We start from the raw sequence: 19,000 nt of genomic DNA on the forward strand, positions 1-19,000 counted from the left end.
ACAGTCTTCAAAGAGGGCATTAAGTTACACGAGGTCACACGGGGTGGACCCTGATCCACCGTGACTGGTGTCCTTATGGGAAGAGGAGATGAGGGCACAGACACACACGGAGAGACGACCACGTGAGGACACGGGAAGAAGACGGCCACCCGCACGCCAAGGAGAGAGGCTCAGAGGAAACCAACCCTCCCAACACCTTGACCTCTGACTTCCGGCCTCCCCGGCTGTGAGCAAACAAACTTCTGTCTTGTGAGCCACCCAGCCTGAGGCTCTTCACTATGGCGACCCCAGCAAGCGAGTACACCTGGGCAACTCACTCCTCCCTGACCCTGGGTTCGCCCACCTATAAACTAGAAGAAGCCACCTGACCTCACAGGTCACTGCAACGGTCAGGAGGCCTTCTGCGGCAGCTGGAGTGGCCTGCACAGCAGACACATAATAAGCATCAGCTGACCCCAAACTCTGTGTGACAGACAGAATCTAGATCCTGTGCGACTGTCTCATTCATTCCTTAAACAACTCAGGGAGGCAGAGGCATCAGAGGTCTCTGTTTAACTGAGGCAGGGGACGATTCCACGGCTAGTCCCAAGACCTCGAGGCAAGTTAGGTGGTGGAGGTGGGGCCAAGTCCTGGCAGAAGGACCTTGGTCGCGTGGCTTCCCCCGTAACCACAGCTGCCGTTGCTACTTCCTGCTCAGCCCTTGCAGGCCCCGCCCCATGGCTGTCAGCCCTGAGGGATGCCAGCAGGTGCATCCGTCCTGAGCTGCGCTGGTGTACACGGGCTGGTGCCACCAGACACCGTGCTGGAAGAGCTTGGCTACACTAGCCCTGGAATCCTGGGTGTCCAGGGACAGAAGGGAGCACATCTGTCCCCAAGGTCCTCATGGACCCAGGTCAGGTACTCTGCCTGTGCTCTCCACAGAGCCATCCTGAGCTGGGGTCAGAGCTGGGGCCCAATCCCAGCCCCCTCCCCACTCGGGAGCTGGACCCCACCCCGCCCTCCAGCTGCTGCAAGAGTCCCCGCTCTCACCGAGATGGGGACACCCCTGCAACCCCCTAAGCACGCCTGCAGGTAATCCGGGTTGGGCCGGAGGACACCTTCGGGGCCTGGGGTACGGTCTCTCGTCCCCAACCAGGCCAGACCCTCGGCTTGGGCAAGCACACTCTCCATGCCCCTTGTCTTGTCACATGGGTGGTGGCTCCTCCCCAGGCTCACGGAGCCTGTCCCCGACCCCCACCCCAGCCGGCTCTGCCCTCAAACCGCCCGGGTCAGAACCCCAGCACCCAGCAGCACTGTGGCAGTGCCCGGGCGCCACACGCCAAAGGGCTTTCTATTGTTTCCATTATATTGGATCCTTACGAATTCCTCAAGTTGGGTGGTTACTAAGATGCCACGTTACAGATGAAAAAATGAAGGTTTGGAGACTTTATGTCACTCATCCGAGACCGTGAAGCCAGTCAGGGGCCAAGGTGAGGCTGAAGCCATGTCTGTGTGACCAGAGAGCCTGGCTCCTCCCATCACGACAGGCTGCTCCTCAATTACAGAACGCCTGGCACCCAGCCGGGCGTACTGAACCCCTAGAGCTGGAGCCCACCCTAGGAAAGCAGAGCGGCTGGTCACAGAGCCAAGCCCTCCCTGCGCGCTCCCTCCCCACCCGCACCATGGCCCATCAGTCAAGGTGAGGGAAACTACCCCAGGCAGGGCGTTAGGAGGCTGGTCCAAGGTCAGAGTCAGATGCGGTGGGCGGGACACACACCCAGGTGGTGTCTGTACCACCGCTGGTGTTGGAATCACTTTAGGAGTAGCAAGCTGAGGCCCAGAGGGGACGCCCCGTCCTCGCCCCCCACCGTGCTGCCCGCAGGGGGCCCCGGCCCAGCCCTGGCTCGCGGGGGCCGCCCTCGCCCACCTTGCTCTTTTCCTGCTGGAACTCGATCTGAATGCTGGTCAGCTTGGCCCGCAGCTCCTCGTTAGCCACCTGCACGGCGTCCACCTCCATGTCGGGCTTCTCGCCCTTGCTCCGGCCTTTCTTAGACATGCTTCCTCTCAGCGGAGGTGCCGAGAATCTGCGTTCACGCCCGCCAGCCGGCAGGCACCGCTCCCAGCTCCGCCGAGCTAACCAGTCGCTCAGGGCTCAGCTCGGCCCCTGCGTGAACCACCATCACTTGGGGTCCTGGGGGAAAGGAAGGCCAGGTTAGCGGAGAGACATACAGGGAGGAACAGGCAGTACGTGGGGCCAGTGTCCCCCTGGCCCGGGGCGGTCACATGCAATGGCAACAGCGTGTGCTGGGGCCTCCTGGCTGGGCCGGGTACTTGTTCACGGTGCGGCTGGCGTGCCATTCACACCCTGGCCTAGCGCGTGTCAAACTGGAGCTGCATCAGAAACACCTGGAAGCTTGTGAAGGTGAAGAGTCCTGGGCCCACCCCCCGAGGATCTGATCTGCATGTCTCACAAGCTCCCAGGGGACCTACCTGGAGCAGCTCCATCTCTTCCCGTCCTGCCCTCGTCAACCAGAGACTGAAACCCAGGGTCCTTATGACTAGATCGAGCTTTAAACCCCAGCTCTAGAGAACATCTCTCTATATACACTCCCCTCAGACACCCAGCCTTCCCCCCGGCGAATCGGCAAGCCCCAGGCAGCACGGGACAGCGGCCTGGCCCTGACCGATGATCACACTGCCCGGACCTCTGGTGGGCTACAGATGACATCCTGACACACATGTGTCAGCTCCTGAGTCCCGAGGTGAAACGAGCCCCCGGGTACACTCCCATGGACCAGAAGGAGGGACGCTGGAAGACCTCGGAACTGTCCTCGAGACCTGAAGGAACGATTCGCTACCTTCCCCTCCCCTCCGACCATCCGACCAAGCAGCTCCCAACGGGACCTCGAGCCCCTGCCCCACGGCGTCTTGTGGTTGTGCCCTGGCCAGCGTGCTGGCCAGCGCGGAGTCCAGGCTTCTGAGCACCAGCTTCCCGCTCGGCCAGGTGGTACTGTCCATCTACCCTGCCACGCTCAGAGTCTGGCTCTGCCAGCGCCGGGTGGCTGAGCTCTGTCTGACGACAAGACCACCCCACCCGAGCACCCAGAGACTGTGGTCTGTGAACACTGGTGAGCCCCGGTCACCTGGGGTGCCTGTTCCCAAAGGCAGGTCCCTGGAGGGGTACAGAGCTCGATGCCCGAGGGATGTGGTGGGCCCAGGGAACCTGGATGTCCCCTCTGCACACCCAGGGGACTCTAGAGCAGGGTCCGAGGACCACACTCTGAAAAACGAACTTTTAGACTTTGCAGAGGCTGGCGGTTCCCTCCCTCGCCCCGTAGACTGGCAGAGCGTGGCTTACCCCAAGCCGCTGGCCCTGGGCCCAGTGGAGGCACCTAAGCCAGCCCGAGAGAGCAGTGAAAGGCCCTAGGGGAGGTGACAGCCTAGCACCACACCCCGTGGTCCCGCCAGGCTCCTGTCCCTGCCTGGCCAGGCCCGAGCTGGACGCCCGATCAACAGGGGTGCCTTGATGAGCCGACGGCCCCTCCAGCACTCGCCTACCCTGGGAGACCCCCAGGCCTTCGATTTGTTGACGCTGACCTCAGAGCCCACAGGGTGACACCGCCAAAACCCTCACGGTGAGGCCCGGAGTACCAGCTGGCACCGCCACATGCCAGATGCTACGCCCATCGCTGCTTGCCCATCAGCACAGCCGCCCTCCGAGGTGCCCGGTGTCACAGGCGAGCGAGCTGAGGTGCACAGAGGCCGAGGGCGGACGGGGGTGACACAGCCAGAACGAGGACACGGGGTTAACCTGGTCACGGTCCACAGCAGGAAGTGGTGAGCCGGGGCCGGACCCACACTCCTGGCTCTGAGCACCAGGGCAGCGTGACCCCACGCCACGCCGCCCCCGTCAGCCCTTCTGGGTCCCCTCCCCCGCCCTGCCTGGCGCTGTCTCCCACATCACAAACTGCACAATGACTGACTTCGTGTCCGTGTCCCCTACACCGGGGTGAGAGTTGCAAGTCAGCAGGGCCTGGCTCCGGTTCGTCCCTGGCTGTGTCCCCTGTGCCTAGCATGGGGCCCGGCGTGCAGGGGGCACGCCCTGAACGGTCGCTGACACAGTGAACAAATGACGAGGAGAAGCAGTCATGTGCCGAGCCCCATGACGGCAGCTGGGGGGCCTATGACCCCCGCAGCGCCCGGGGAGGCAAGTACAGTCGCTAGGTCCATCTCAGAGACGTGGAGACTGAGGCACAGAGAGGCCGAGTCCGCTACCTGCGGCCGCACAGCTGGTAAGGGTGGTACTGGGACCGGCTCGCCTTGGGGGAGGCCGCAGAGTGAGGGCACTGCAGGGGGGAGGAGGGCCAGCCTCTGGGGGTCGCGAAGACGCGAAAGCCAGCAAGGAGGACTCTGAGCGAGCAGCCGCAGACAGGAGAACCGGAGAGCCTAGGAGCAGGTGCTCGTGCAGTCAGGAGGGAGCGCCCAGAGGTCGAGGTGAGGACGAGGAGCCGGCCCTAGGGTTCAGGAGCGTGGGATCAGTGGCCTCAGCCGGAGCTGCTCTGTGGGTGGGAGCTGAGGGCCAGGTGGGACAGACCGGGGAGGTGGGGACAGGAAGCCGGGCAGGGGGTTCTCGTCAGTGCCAGCGTGTCCAGCAGCTAGAGACAGACACTCAGTGGCCATGAGCTGAAGTCAATGATCACCTGCCAGCCCTGGGGACACGGGGATATCGTCCAATCTAGAAACTGGGGAAGACAGAGCGGAGGCCAGCTGTGCCCGCCTGGGACAGCAGAGGGCGGTGTTTCTCGGGGCACCCTGCCGAGGGATGGAGGGATGCGGGGGGAATCCACACCCGCCGACGGAACCCAGAGGGAACATCTGTCTCCACGTGAGCGTGAACTCCACTGGCCCTGGTCTGACTTACTAGAGCCCAGTCCGTCATTCCTCCCTGCTCACAACCACAGCAGTTCTCAGAAATCTGCCCGGCCTCCACGGAGCTGCTGCCCCGGCCACGTGACCCGACAGCCAGGAGCGGGGCGTTTTCTCCCCTTACGCCACCCACTCCCAGGAACGCACTGCAAGGACCTACCCAGGGCTGCGGTCCCGGGACAGACTCGTGGATGCCCCTCCCATCAACACGACGCTCGGCCAGAGGGGACAGTCTCCATGACATCAGTCGTGGCAGCGAGTGCCACACGGAGCAAGGTGCATGTCAGCAGAGCGAGACAGCGGAGCCCAAGGACGAGTGTAGCTGGCGATCTCGACTTCCCGAAATACACGTCTGTTCGTTTTGCGACTCGGTCACAACAATTTTTCGAGCACCTGCCGGGCGCCAGGCCCCGCACCCCGGGGACACAGTGCTGAGCTGAGGGTCGGAGAGCCGCACCCCCCAAACAGTGGCGGTGACTCCCTCGGCGGTGCCACTATGGTTAACATTTCTTTTCCTCTTTATATCCTTCTGGGTAAGTGGAATTTTCTATTTCTATTACTGCTTTTTACAGGAAAAAAGAAAAAAACAAAAACAGAAACGAAGCCAGCCCCGGACGGAGTTTGAGCAGGATGCCGAGGATGCGGGGCGGCTGGGGAGGGCTCCTGCCCCTGCAGAACGCGGTGACGACAGCCCCACGGACGCGCCACGCCACGGTCACGACGCAGTTCAAAGAGCGCTCTGGCCGCGGAAGCGGGGAGTCCACTGAGGACTCGGAGCTGGGACGCGGGGACAGCCAGAGACGGGGCGCGGGGGGGTTGGGGTGTGCTGGCGGCTGAGCCCATGGGAAGCGGACATCTGCCGACGCCTGAACTGTATGCCGGGTTGCGTGAGCCCAGGTCACTCCCAAGCTGACACAGCTCCGACCAGCACCAGCAACACACTGGGCACCAAGGCCTGGTCTGGTCACCACAAAATCCCTTGCCCTCAATGAAGACAAAGCTTCTCTGCGCCGAGGTTCTAGAGGCAAGCGGAAGGGTTAGAGCCCTGGAGCCCGTAGGCCGAGGAAGGCTCGGGCCAGAGCTGTGGTTGGGCAGCAGGCCTCACGGGTCGGCTTTTGGCCGACAATGACTGTCGTGGGCTAAATGGTGTCCCCAAAATGATGCGGTCACAGGCTATTCCTCAGAACCCGTGAATCTCCCCTTCTATGGAAAAAGGGTCTGTGCGGATGTAATTCAGTTACAGATCTCAAGCTCGGATCGTCCTGCGTTGGAGTGGGCCCTAAATATAATGGCAAATGTCCTTACAGGAGACACACGGAAGGGCAGCCATGCAGACGGGAAGCCCCGTGACAAGAGACGAGACGGGCGACGCGGCCACAGCCAAAGCAGCCAAGGAAACCGACAACCTCGGGGGCTGGCAGAGGCGGGAAGGCCCCTCCCCAGAGCCGCAGAGGGGCCAGGCCCCGCCAGCACCTTGACTTTGGACCTCTGGCCTCCAGAACCGTGGGGAGTCAGTCTCTGTTGTTTCTACCCACCAGCGTGTGGGGGTTCTCTGTGGCAGCCACAGGAAACGCGGGGAAAGTGCTCCCAGGGCACACTCGGCGCTGGGTGTGACGACTCCAATAACCAGCTCTGGGCGCCGGGCCTGGCCTCGGTATCGGTGGTGAGCAGCAGCACCCCCAACCCCCCGAAGGGGCGGCCGCGCCTCCTTCACAGTCCCACTTCCACGACCCAGGAGGTGAGCGAGGCAGGAAGGGTCCTTAGCCTCCCATCTACAGATCCGAACACCTTGTGAGTCCTCGGGGATGACTGGTTATTAGGTGGGAGGGTTTCCAGCTCGGCCCCCAGCGCCCACCCCCGCAGCCTGATATTTTGATAACAGGATTCACAAAATGCCGGTACGAAAGTAAAATCGGCTCCAAGACGATTAAAATCCAAATACCTTCCGATGCGCAGAAATTCCAGCCCGTGGCTCAAGGGCCTTCTTGACAACACTTCCCGCTCATTTCACCGAAAATCACGTGGAGACCCCAAGAGGCCCCTTAACGAAGTTATGGAGGTTCATGTGTAGCGACAAATCCTTTCTGTGAGCAGAAAACAGTTTATCCTAGAGAATGTAGCCCCCGTCCCATTTTATTAACAGACACTGTATTTAAGTGCCCCTTAAATATCTCTCTCCCCCCGCGTAAGTACGTGCCTTTGGTTTAAATATCAAACTCCACGTAGATCGTGCTGCCTACGAAGCCCAGCCTCAGTAACAGGCTTCTTGGGCTTTATCCTAATAACTCCCACGAGGAAAAAGTCAGATGCCTGCAGATGGGGTGTGCAGCGTTATTTGAATTGTGGCTAGAGATAAAAAACTGGAAATGGCCTTAGGAGCCCAGAGTCCGGGGGGAGGCCGAATAAAGGAGGGTGCATCCGCCAACCGGGGTGCAGCCTGGGAAGGACCTGGAAGCACGTGGAGACATGAGCAGCATGCTAGCCCACTGGCCTTCGGCAGAGCCCGGGAGAGAGGCAAACGGTGTTCTTCATCAGCCTCTAAGTTTCATTTTATATCCCGTGATCACCGTACTGCTGTTTGTGCGATCAGTAAATAATGACAGAGATGGTGCTGGATTCTCTTTAGAGCATGAGCTGAAATGCCCAAGTGAGGCTCAGCCCCCAGGCCAGCCCTGGCCCCTCCCATTCATCCTTTGTGGCCCATGTCCCTGTGAAACTGGGCTGTAAGAGAACCCACTTCACAGTCGTTGGAGGAGTAATTGACGTAACATTAGTGAGGTTCTTGGCACGGTCTCTGGCACATAGCAATGCTCAAAAACGTCAGCTTCATCTTCTTCCCCATCATCGTCCCCTCCCAGCTGGCACGCTCGGCCCGACGTGCTAATAATGTGCAGAGCTTGGCCCAGGATTTTTCCAACGATTCCATCGAAAGGTGGCTACATGAGGGGACAGGGGAACACCAGCCTATATCCCCGAGTTTGGCCCCAGAACGTAACTGTTTGGGGACCAATGCTCTCTTCTCTTCGACACCCCGCATCTTCCAAAGAACCGTGCCAGGCGTTAGGGAGCGAATGCGAGAAACACCCGAATGGCCACCACGGGGGCTTCCTGACACCGTAAACCTGCACCAGCAGACCACGCGACGGCCATGCTCTGGAGGCAGAGGCAGCCGTGGCAAACCCATGGCGTGCCCCATGGGCCCGAGAGGGACTGTGTAGGAAGGACGAGGTGACACACAGCACGTAACCTCTCTCCAGGGGCCACTCAGTTCCGGCTGATACTCAAGAACAAGATTTAGATGTCCTTAGACGTCCTTGATTAGATTTAGCAGAAATTGGTTTTTATGTGAAATCTCCCAATTTTGTGTGTTACACACTCATTCAAAAAAATAGTTTTAAATATTGTGCAGCTCAAGCAAAACACATCTGTGCACCAGATTTGGCCTGTGGCTACCACCTGGCAAACTCTGGCGTTTGCCATGTAGCAAGTGGAAACAAGCCACTTACACAATAGTTGACACAGGTGTGACACAGGCTTGAGTCTAAGTGAAGGCGTTTGAAATAGCCAAGAATATTTACCAATACAGAGCGGATGTCCTCGAGCGGGTAAGGATGCTTGGGGTGGATGTTTTCATGTTGTTTGGGTCTGATTTTTATCTAGACATACTTTCTAAAGTATCTACAAAGACTCTGTGTGGTATATATTTAGCATAAAAAAATTTTTTTCATTATTTTTAAAAAACTGGCAAAAATCAAGGAGTGGCAGAGCTCTCATGAAGCCAGATCACACGATGTGATATAAACGGGGTCTGAACAGAGCAGCGGCCACCCTGACCTCAGGTTTCCCACGAGCAGGTCACGGCAGTGACCTCGCGGGCACCCTGGTAAACCCCATCTTACGGACGGAAAACTGAGGCCCAAAGACAGTAAGTGGCCCAGTTAGGAAGGAGCCAGGCAGACGTGGAGCCAAACGCCGGGTCACTCGCTCTGACCCGGGTGAGGAATCTGAGTTCTCTGGGCCTCAGTGTCCCTATCTGTGAAATGGGCATCTTTCCCGGCCATGCCACTTCTAGCCAGTAGCTGCTCTGTCTGTGGAGACGGGACAGGTGCCAGTCTTTCTGAAGGCATGGACACGAGGCGCCCTGCCTCCCAGGGCCGGGCAGCGAGGCGCATGTGGCAGACAGGGCTCAGGAGGACAAAGACGGGGGAGGGCAGCGATGGGAACCTTTACTGACACCACGGCTAAATCCGGAGCCTGGGAATCTGCCCCCACAAAGGGAGTCCCAGCTGCTGGTGGATGTGCTTCTTCCAGGAGAGAGAAAGGACAATGAACGCATTGTCTGCCGGATGGAACCCCAGCTCCGGGGTGCACACGCGGGGCCACACGCCGCTCCGCCCGCCATTCCCCTTGCTGCCCGGCCCCCACAGGCAGTGCCTTTGGCCACATTCCCACCAGAGTCCTTCCTGGGCCCTCACCCCTGCCACCTGCAGCCTGGCCGTCTGCCTCCACTTCCTCTGAGACCCAGTGTCAGCCCTCTGATGCTCGTCCCCCTCCACTCGGCCCCCACCAGCTCCCGCGTCCTGCCAGGGTGGGCTCTGCCTCCGCGTGTCCCTCTGCCAGAGGGCCAGGGCGAAGTCCCCTCCCCCGGAAGCTTCCACGGTCTGCTCCAGGGAACCCGTAGCTGCATGCTTCCCTCTGATGCAGCCACACTGGCTGGCGTCGCCTACTGACTTGTTCTGCCCAATCATTCATTCATTCTGTCCAGTCATTCATTCATTCATCAGGTGTTTAATGAGCCTCTACTCTGCTGGACGCTGTTCTCAGCACTGGGACCACCAAACAGAAAGCCCTTCCCACCCAGAGCCTCCTTCTCTGCACATCCGTCCATACGGGCAAGGACTGGACTGGCTGGCTCTGTGCTCCCGGACTGACCACAGCACCCGGCGCTGAGCACATGCTCGGACAAGAGCGAATGACAGAAAGAAAACCAGGCACGATTTCCACGGCGGCGCAGCTCTCTGGAGCCACTGTGGCTGGGGACAAGTGCAGTGTGAGCTGAGTGCCAGCTAGAACGCAACGGTTCGACAGCCAGGGGGCCTTGTCCCCAGACCAAGAGCAGAGCAGCCGCGCTTCCGGGGACAGGCTGCATCTGGCTGATTTACGCACAGCCCGGGCGCCGGGGGACGCCCAGCAGACGCCCCCAGCACAGAGGGGCAGTGCCATTTTGCATTTGTTTCTTCCTAAGCAAATGAGGATTTCAGGCTTTAGTTTCTGGACGCCAGGAAATGCACGTGAACGTGTGAGCAAAGGCTTCGCAGGGTACAGGGGTCCCGGAGCCTCCCTCACCCCTGGCTCCCCGCAAGTGTTGAGGCTTGGGAGCAGCACGTGGCATCCAACCATGACAGGCTCCCGGGTGCCACACTTGCCACTGACTGGCACAGGGCCAGCCTACAGAGGCGAAGACCCATCCAAGCGGGCTGCTTTGTCAGATCCTTTCTTTATAAGTCGTATTTTTTAATGACAAAAGGAAAATCAAGCTAATTGAGAAAATATTTGAAGGGTTCAAAAAAGGCAAAATTAATTTCCAATCCCAGCCCCACACACGGCACCTTCATAGCCTTTCTTCCCGGAAGAATGACCAGCAGTGGGTGGGCCCTTTGCCCAGGCTCAGCTCTCTGCAGACCGTGACACCCAACCCCCAGGTTACATTCGAGGAACAACTCACACGTCAGTTCCGGTGAGATCAAGTGACGTGGCCCAAGGCCACCCAGGTAAGAAGTACCGAGTCCAGGATCTGAAACCAGGTCTGACTCTAAGTCACAGTTTGCTCTGCACGTGCTCAAGATAGAAAGAATGTCCAGTTCGGCTCTCTTCCAAAGATTTAAAACCACGGAGCAAAAAAAATTTATATAAATTAAAATTCAATATTTATATCCGCTCACAAAGTCTAAATTATACCTAGTAGTCCTTCTACCTTTGGGGTCTTTTTCTCCCACCCAGGCTGTAACCCCCACACCTGTCACCTCCCCAGCAGCACACAGCAGGCCCGCCCTTGCCACCAAGCTGGAGAGGACCAGGCCAAACCCTTCTTATCCAGGCTCGAAAGCGTCTCAGAATCTCAGTGGCAACGCCGGATGCCACTCCCGCTCCTTCCAGTCCCCCACCTGCCAGAAACACAGCCCCTCTTCTCAAGTCTCCCCTGGCCCACACCCCAAATCCTCCAACACCAATGCCACAAGTTTGTGAAGCACCTACTGTGTGCCGAGCTCTGGGGACCAAAGGTCATGAGAGAGGTGGGTCCCCCAGCCCTGCAGCACAGAACATCCCACCGCGGCGGAGAGAGATGAGCAGCTGCCGAGGGCAGGCGCAGGCCACCTGCTTCGTGTAGGTGAGCTCGCGACCTCGGCAATTCTTTGAAATCGATGCTGTTACACTCCCCGCCCTGTCTCATTTTAGGGAGCAGGAAACTGTGACCAAGAGAAATTAAGTGACCTGCCCAGGTGCAGGGACTAGAAAGTGCAGCCGCGCATCCGAGTTCTGTCTACCTGTGCCTTGGCTCCTGTGCCGTGACCCTCGAGGGCAGTGTGTGCTCATCCAGCTGTGCGTCCTCGAGCCCCCCGCACGGGGTGTGACGCTGCAGGGACTCAGCCCTGCTGAACAGAGGGGCTTCTGCACCCGGGAACAGACCCGCACTTCCGCTCCCAGGTCGGAGGCCGCGTCCTCTGGCCCGCAACAGGTCCCCATGTTGATGCGCAGCCCACGAGCCCACGGCGCCAGCCTCAGCGTCTGTCTGGCTCCCACCCTGAAACCCGACAGACTCTGTCTGCACCCCAGAAATGGCCTCGATGCTGCTGGTGGGAAGCAAGATCTTTTAAAAGTACCTTTGAGGGTCTCTCAAATCAACTCCCCTGACCACGACTGGAAGAAAAGAACAGGTATGACACACCTACACCCCAGACTTACGGTCCTCCATTTTAGCAAGACAGTCGTGTGTCCACATGGAAGACACCGGTTCCACGCCTGAAGCAGGCTGTCCACTGGCAGGCGCAGGAAACACATCTGTACAACGGGATGCTCCAAACCCACGCGGAACTTAGAGCGCTGCTCTGAGATGTCAGGAGTAACAGCGGTTAACACGGTGCTGGGCACACGACAGACACCGGCCAAACGACGGCTGACGTCACGATGAGCATTCGGCATTCACTGCCGTCCTCAGCACAACGCCTGATACAGGGTGAACCACTCCGGGGCGGGGGATGCGGGGGAGTGGACGAGGTGGGGAGGAGGAGGGGCCAATGCGTCGACCTGGAATAAAACTGCCTAACTAACAGACAGTGCCCGAAATGGGAGACAAAAAGCCACATTTCTTCGTATTCCGGCCACGACGCCCCTCTGCGGCTTGATGAGCTGTCCCCGGCTCCCCTGCTTCGGTCCACTCTGGGGGAAGCTGCAGGATTGAAGCCTGCACCCCTGCTCCCGGCGCCCCCACCCCGCCCCAACAACGATCTGCTGAGGATCTGGGCGGCTACTGCTCCACGGCCATGAACAAGACCAGGCACGTGTCATGTCTGCGACAGCACAACCCAGGGAATGTCCCCCATCCAAGTACTAACCAGGCCTGACCCTCCTCAGCTTCTGAGATCGGACGAGATTGGGCACGTTCAGGGTGGTGTGGCCGTAAACGCACAGGGAACGTCTACAACAGCAGACACGACCTCCGACACTTACACCCGAGAGGGTTTACGTGGCTAAGTTCTACGTTTCAACCTGAGTCCTTTGATGGCGATACTTCTGATCCAATATAAAAGTCACACTCGCTGTGGGCTGTCTTCAGGACCTCCTCGCAGAAGGGGCATCCCTTGACAATTCAAATGACCCCGCACACTGACCCGCCCATCTGAGGGCAGCCTGTTTTCCTGGGACAAGCCACAGCCAGGGCCGCCCACCACGCCCGCCTTCCTGGCTGGACACAGAGCAGGCAAACCCAGCCGAAGCCAAAGCGGAGCCCCGCCCAGCCTCTCCTGCACCTGGCCCCGCACCTGGCCTCGCACCTGCCCCACGTCCCCAGCACTCGCCTCGTCTCTGGGCCGCAGTTTCGTCCTCTGACAGTGAGCACTGGGCTGGACAGTGCCTGCAGGCCTCCGTCATCCAGCAGCTGCTGTGGCCTCTGCATAAAGCTCATACGACCCGTGCTGAGGTCCCGCTTATGTGGCCAGCGCACAGCTCCAAGATTTGGCCATCACGACACAGGACATTTCGGGGAACTCCAAGAGGGCCCTCACGCCCCTCTGCAATCCACCTATTTAATGTTTTTCTTTAAAGGAACTGATGTTTAAAAAACGTGCATACTATGCAGCTTATTCTAAGCAATGACCACAGGCTTAACAAGCTGGTATATTTCCTCTAATACACACTAAAATGAATCCTATGAAAATAAAGTGTTTGTCCACATGCCACCTACCATCTTCTCGCATACCAAGAGAGCCGCTCACCCCGACAGAGAAATCCCGAACGAGACAGAGGCTGAGGCCCCTTCTGGCTCGGAAAGTTTGGACTCCATGTCTTACTTGTCAGAGTCCAGCCTGGCGGCTGCATACAGCAGATGCTTACTAAATACCAGCTGCTGAGCCAGAGTGAGGGGTCCAGGCCCATTTCCCAGTCCCGCCACCCGCCGCCCGCCCTGGAGGGAGGCACCAGCTTATGTTCCGCAGGGCTGATCGACACTGCACCGAGGGGCCCCACCCCAGAGGGAGAGGAGACGGGGAGAGAAGGCGCAGAGCGGAACAGGTGACTCAGAGGAGAGGCGCCCGATGATGGCGCCGAGGCCACATTTAGTCCGGCCGCTCCGGAGTCTGTCTCTCGCCTGCATTTCAGCCCACGGAGTTATTCTAATAACCCGGTCACTTTCTCGTCAAACCTTTGCAAGAGAAGCCCCTAAGACGGGGCGTCTGCGTCCCCAGGAGGGGCTCACCACAGAGAGGGTAAAGACGGTGGCCTTCCACGTCCCAGGTCGCACATGCTAGATGACTGAAGGAAGCCTTCCGTGCCCTGAGCGATCGGGCATGGAATCCGTCAGATTCTACAGTCGTTTCACAAGACAGAAATAGATGAATGGGGGCGGAGGGGGGCAGTTCAGCCCACAGAAAGAGGCTCTACTGAAAATGTGGTAGTCTTGGGGCAACCTGAGCCCTCTGACATGTAGGACTCTGCAGCCTGAGCCCCTCACAGCCCACAGGCCTCTTCAGCTCCCTATCCAGCCCCACCAACAGCCCACCCCAGCCCCACGCTCTGCTGACATCACCCAGACTCGCTGCTCCCCCTCTGCATGTGCCGATGCCTCAGCCAGGACGGCCCCCAATCCTGCTCCTCCTGGAAAACTCCTATTTGGTCCTCGAAGGCCAAGGCGCGATGATCGAGTTCGTCTGTCAGCTCCCACACGTCCCCGCTCAGAGACTCGCTCCCTCCCCTGGCACAGCAGCACAGAGCACACAGGCGGGGCGGGGTGCCGGACGGGCAAACCGGTTCTAAAGGGCCCGCCTCCTTTGTCCGGTGCCTTATGGACGTTCATTCTCATCCTCAGACAGGGGACGTCCGGGAGGAGATGTGAGCAGAGAAACACAACCAGACCAGTGTGCCAGACGTTTCTGGTGACAACGAAAGGGGGGCCGAAGCTGGACCTGTGATGATGAAGTCATCCGCTCACGTCCAGAGCACCCTCCCAGTCGCCTCAGGGCCCGGGCACCGGGTGCAGACACAGCACCCCTCATCCACTGGCCATGCGGCGTGGGCACCCAGCGGGACCACGGCCAACTGCACGGGGCCTTCCCGGTCACCAACACTGCTCTCGGCACTTACCAGAGCCCTGAACGATAGGCGTGACACTGTCCCATTTTAGGAAATTATGGCAAGGTTCAGGCACCTGCTCAGAAGTGCCCCGCTAATAGGTGGGAGAGGGACCGGGCGGCCAGGTCCGGGGGCCGGATACGGCAGACTTGTCCCTCACACTTAAAAAGCCAGCCCAGGTACCGCCGCCCACCTGACCCCAAGGACACCCAGCAGGAGCTCCACAGGGTTTAGCTGCAAGGACGTGTTGTTTACAATAGAGAAAACAAGAAACACACCAAATATTTGCTAAATAGCCAATGACCAAATGTCCACGGAGCATGGATACAGTGAGATGCTGCAAAGCCATGAGCGCTGAAGCACTGTTCTCGCATTTCTGTCTGGAGCCCTCCTGCCCCGGGGGCTCCCGAAGTGCCTGGGAAATGCAGATTCCTGGGCCCCGCCCAGGAATGAAAGGTCTGGCGATCAGCATTTCTGCACGTAGATTTTTCAGTACGTAGAGTTTTCAGTGCTGTTGGGGGTGAAGATTCGCAGCCGTGGAGAGTCGGCTCCGTGGGCAGTTTTGTTCACTGCTTGGTCCGCGGCATCTGGAACAGAACCTGCTCCATAGGAGGTGCTCAAGAAGTATTTGGTGACTGAATGAATCCGTAAGTCAACAAACGATTCTGACGGGGCCGTGTGCTTTCGGGGAGCAGGGGCTGTGAACACATCTTCACCCCTCCGCGCCCAGCACAAAGCAGCCCTTGGATGCGGTCCACCAACAAGTGAGCAGGCAACGCTGCTGTACTACTGTGTGATGCTACGGGGCACATTTTCTCGCTTCTTAAGACTTCTGAAATCACCATGTGTCTTACAACCTAACCCCGTCATCATTTAACTGGCGGCATTATTTTTTCCCTTTCTTGACTGGTACAAAACTAATGCTGCATCTCTCAACTGATGGCATGACAGATTTAATAAAGTACGGTTAACTACCAGAGTCTATACATCCGGCTTAAAAAGTTAAATTCGGATGCCGACGCAGCTAACAGATTGTTGTGCATTCCCTTTCTTACGATTCGCAAAATCAGTCCAAAGCCATCTGCTGCAAGCTTTTGGCCTCGGCCCCGAGCAGCCCTAGTCAGCCAACGCTTTGCTGCTGACACACAAATCCAAGATCTGATGCAAATGACACACTTTCACCTGTCTCCACCCAGAAGCTTCTGACGGCAGCAGCTCGAGGGTTTCCCCACATTTCCCTGGAGGCCGCCGGACGGGCTAGAGGTCGGCTCTGGGCCAGACCTGGGTTACGGATGCTCAGCCTGGCACGTGGTCTGTCTATGACAGCTGCTCGCTGGCTCGGTCCCTTCCCCACACGGGACCCTGGCCAGGTCACTCTGCTCCCTGTCTCCATCCCTGACTGGGAAAGCGAGGATGATAAGAATGGGCCACCTAACAGGGCTGGTGACACGCGGCGCACGGTGTGGGCTGCAGGCACCCTGGCTTTTCCCCACGCGTGTTCCTGCCCCCGACCAATGAGCACAGTCTCAAACCCGAAGCGCTGAAAGCCAAGAACCTTCCAGCACAGGGATGGCGGTGGGGTGGTGCTGTCTGCCCGCCCACCTGTGTCCAGGCAGGAATCTCCATGATGCCAGATGAGCACGGGACCACGAAGGCTTCGCGGTGGTGGGGTCAGGCACCAGGGACTGTGGCTTGCTGAATTCCTCTGGCTGCCCTGCCACAGGGCCGGCTGGGGGAGGTGGCAAGCGACTGTCTGTAGGTTAAATAAGGGTTTGGGTTTGGAGCCACCAGTGGGATATGATTAGGCAGAAGGAAAGACGTCCCAGAGGGGCTGGGGTAGGAGGCATCACGCATGGGGTCTTTGGGCTTCTCTGGACAGTAGCTGACATCCTCATACCCAGACAGGAGATCCATCTTTTTAGTTTAGAAGAGAAAATATGGTTTGAAACTTCAAGCTAGAAGTTTGTGTCTCTCTCCGTAGGGACAAAAACTGGGCTGCTCAACAGATCAAAGAGACGGAAGATAAAATCCAGCTGGGGAGAGATACCGGCCGATCCACACTCTGGTACTGGGAACAAACAAAACTGGATATCCTCCTAGATCCTTAGACGCGACTTCTCGGCGGATTGCAAATTGAAATAAAAACGAAAGAAAGCGTAAAACAAAGAAATCTCCCAAAAACAGATATTAAGGGAGGCAAAGAGTCTCAGCACCCACAGAAGGCACCCATGGTAAATCTCTGTAGAGGAAAACCATCAAACCACACGGTGGGAAAAATATCTGTAACACATCGCAAATCAAAAATTGCTTTAAGCAACACGCCCATAGAAAAATTAGTATAAATAATGAAGAAGCAATTCCCCCAAAATAGAAAAAGCACATGATCAGGACCCAGACTACAAGATGTTCGGCCTCACCGGTAACCAAGGGAACGAGAGCCGGAGCGAGAATTCTCACTTATCGCGTTGGCAAAGATTTTCAATATTCATTGTTGGCAAGCTCCGGGAAATTGCTATTCTCGTTCACTCCTGGTGAGCACAAATTGGCACAACCTTTCTGGAGTGTCATTTGGCAATTTGCGAAATTTTTAAATATGGATCGCTGTTGCTCAATAGCTTCATTTCTAGAATCTACCCTAAGGGAATCATCAGACGAAGGGATAACCCATAAGGATGGGACTGGTGAGGGACTGGGTAAATGAGTCATGGGACAGCCAGAGCGTGCAGGCTGTGGGCAGAGGTGCCGCACCTGCGGTGTGTGAAAAGTGGGTCGCAGTGTGATCCCACGGCTCAGGGGAAAACCCCACAACGAGACACTTGCTGCCATCACGGCCCTAAGGAACAGAAGGAACCAAGAAAGCTATTTCCATTTGCGGGCAGGGGAAGGAGGCTGTGAAAACAGAGAACTCTTAGAGAGAAGGTGGTGGGCTCCTGCCCAGGCAGGGGGAGGGGAGAGCCGAGGAAGTGGGGAGGGAGAAGAAATGAGGTCGGAGAGAAACATCCCGCTCAGGGGACATTTAGGGTCCCCCGAAGTTGTTGGATACGGTTAGGTGCCAAAAAGCAATCGCCTTCTTTCCTACAAACCAGCAATAACCAGTTTGTGGATAAAACTAGAAAGTGATTCCATTTACAACCGAATCAGAAGGAACTAGGAAGAATAGCACAGACTGTTCAGGAGAGAGCAGAAAATGGTATTTCTTTATTAAGGACACAGAAGAAAACCAAATGGAGAACCAGACAGGCTCACTCACCCTCAAGCCGGAACCCCAAACCCTCCTTCTCCCTGGCCCTGGATCCCTTCTCACTCCCTTTTCCCAAACCTCCTTTTTTCCTGGCTGCTGAAGTGTCACCCCCTTCCAGGGGCTCCTCACCATCAGCCCGTCATATCCGGGTCATTCCCATTAAAGCAAAACAGACCTCCCCCGTCCCGAACACCCCCCAACCTCTGCCTGTTTCTCTTCTCCAGGCCTGCCAACTGACTGTGCCTTAGTCTGGGCTGCCTCCTCACTGTGCTTTGCAGCCTGGCTCCCAGCCCCAGTCCCCTGGTCTGACAGCCCCCCATCACCGCCTCCTTCTTCACCTCTACTGTGCTCATTCACTTTCCTGAACACCTCTCGTCCACCGACCTCCCCCACCTCACTCACCTCCCCATCTCCTCCAATCTGATCTCCCTTCACCGGCCTCCCCGGCCCCTGCTGACCTTGCCTCTCACCTCCCTAAGCTCCACTTACTTCACTTCTGCTGCTGCCCCTGACCCCACTCGCCTCCCCTGACCCCCCCTGGTCTCCCTGTGACCTTTGGCCTCCGTGTCGCCAGACTGAGCCTGCATTTTGTAGTCTGACTTATCTAACCATTAAGCGAACTGACAGCGCCTCAGCCTTCCTGCCCAGACACTCTTCCCTGCTGATTATTACCATACGTAGTCCACGACATGAAAATCCTAGTTGTTCAGGGCCCCTGAGTCCTTGCCATCTGCAGGCACCATGCTAAACATTATGGCCCATCATCTTGTTCAATCCACTCCCTAGAGGACAATAATACCATCCTCACTTAACAAACAGGGAGCCCAAGGTATTACGAGGCCCAGGAACAAAAATTACCAGGCTTGTCCGACCCCAGCCCGTGCTTTTCCCACGATGCTGCTGCGTGGGGGCTGGGAGGGCTCTAAAGAAACAGAAGTCATCACAGATAAGCAAGGACCCCCTGGAGGCGGGCACAGGCTCCCCAAGGTTGGGAGCATCCAGGGGGTGGGG

The 19,000-nt window shown here is 57.9% G+C and overlaps 1 protein-coding gene across 1 annotated transcript in view; it reads right to left on the bottom strand.

Annotated features, from left to right (window-relative positions):
* Positions 1-19,000, bottom strand: part of JAKMIP1 (janus kinase and microtubule interacting protein 1) — a 99,363-nt gene that overhangs the window by 52,140 nt on the left and 28,223 nt on the right. Inside the window, 1 exon segment of the mRNA XM_039838220.1 lies at positions 1,907-2,170. Within this exon segment, the coding sequence (XP_039694154.1) occupies positions 1,907-2,035 (129 nt within the window). The 5' untranslated portion in view covers positions 2,036-2,170.

This window comes from Pteropus medius, unplaced genomic scaffold (assembly GCF_902729225.1).
Source record: "Pteropus medius unplaced genomic scaffold, Ma_sr-lr_union100, whole genome shotgun sequence".
Classification (NCBI taxonomy): Eukaryota; Metazoa; Chordata; class Mammalia; order Chiroptera; family Pteropodidae; genus Pteropus; species Pteropus medius.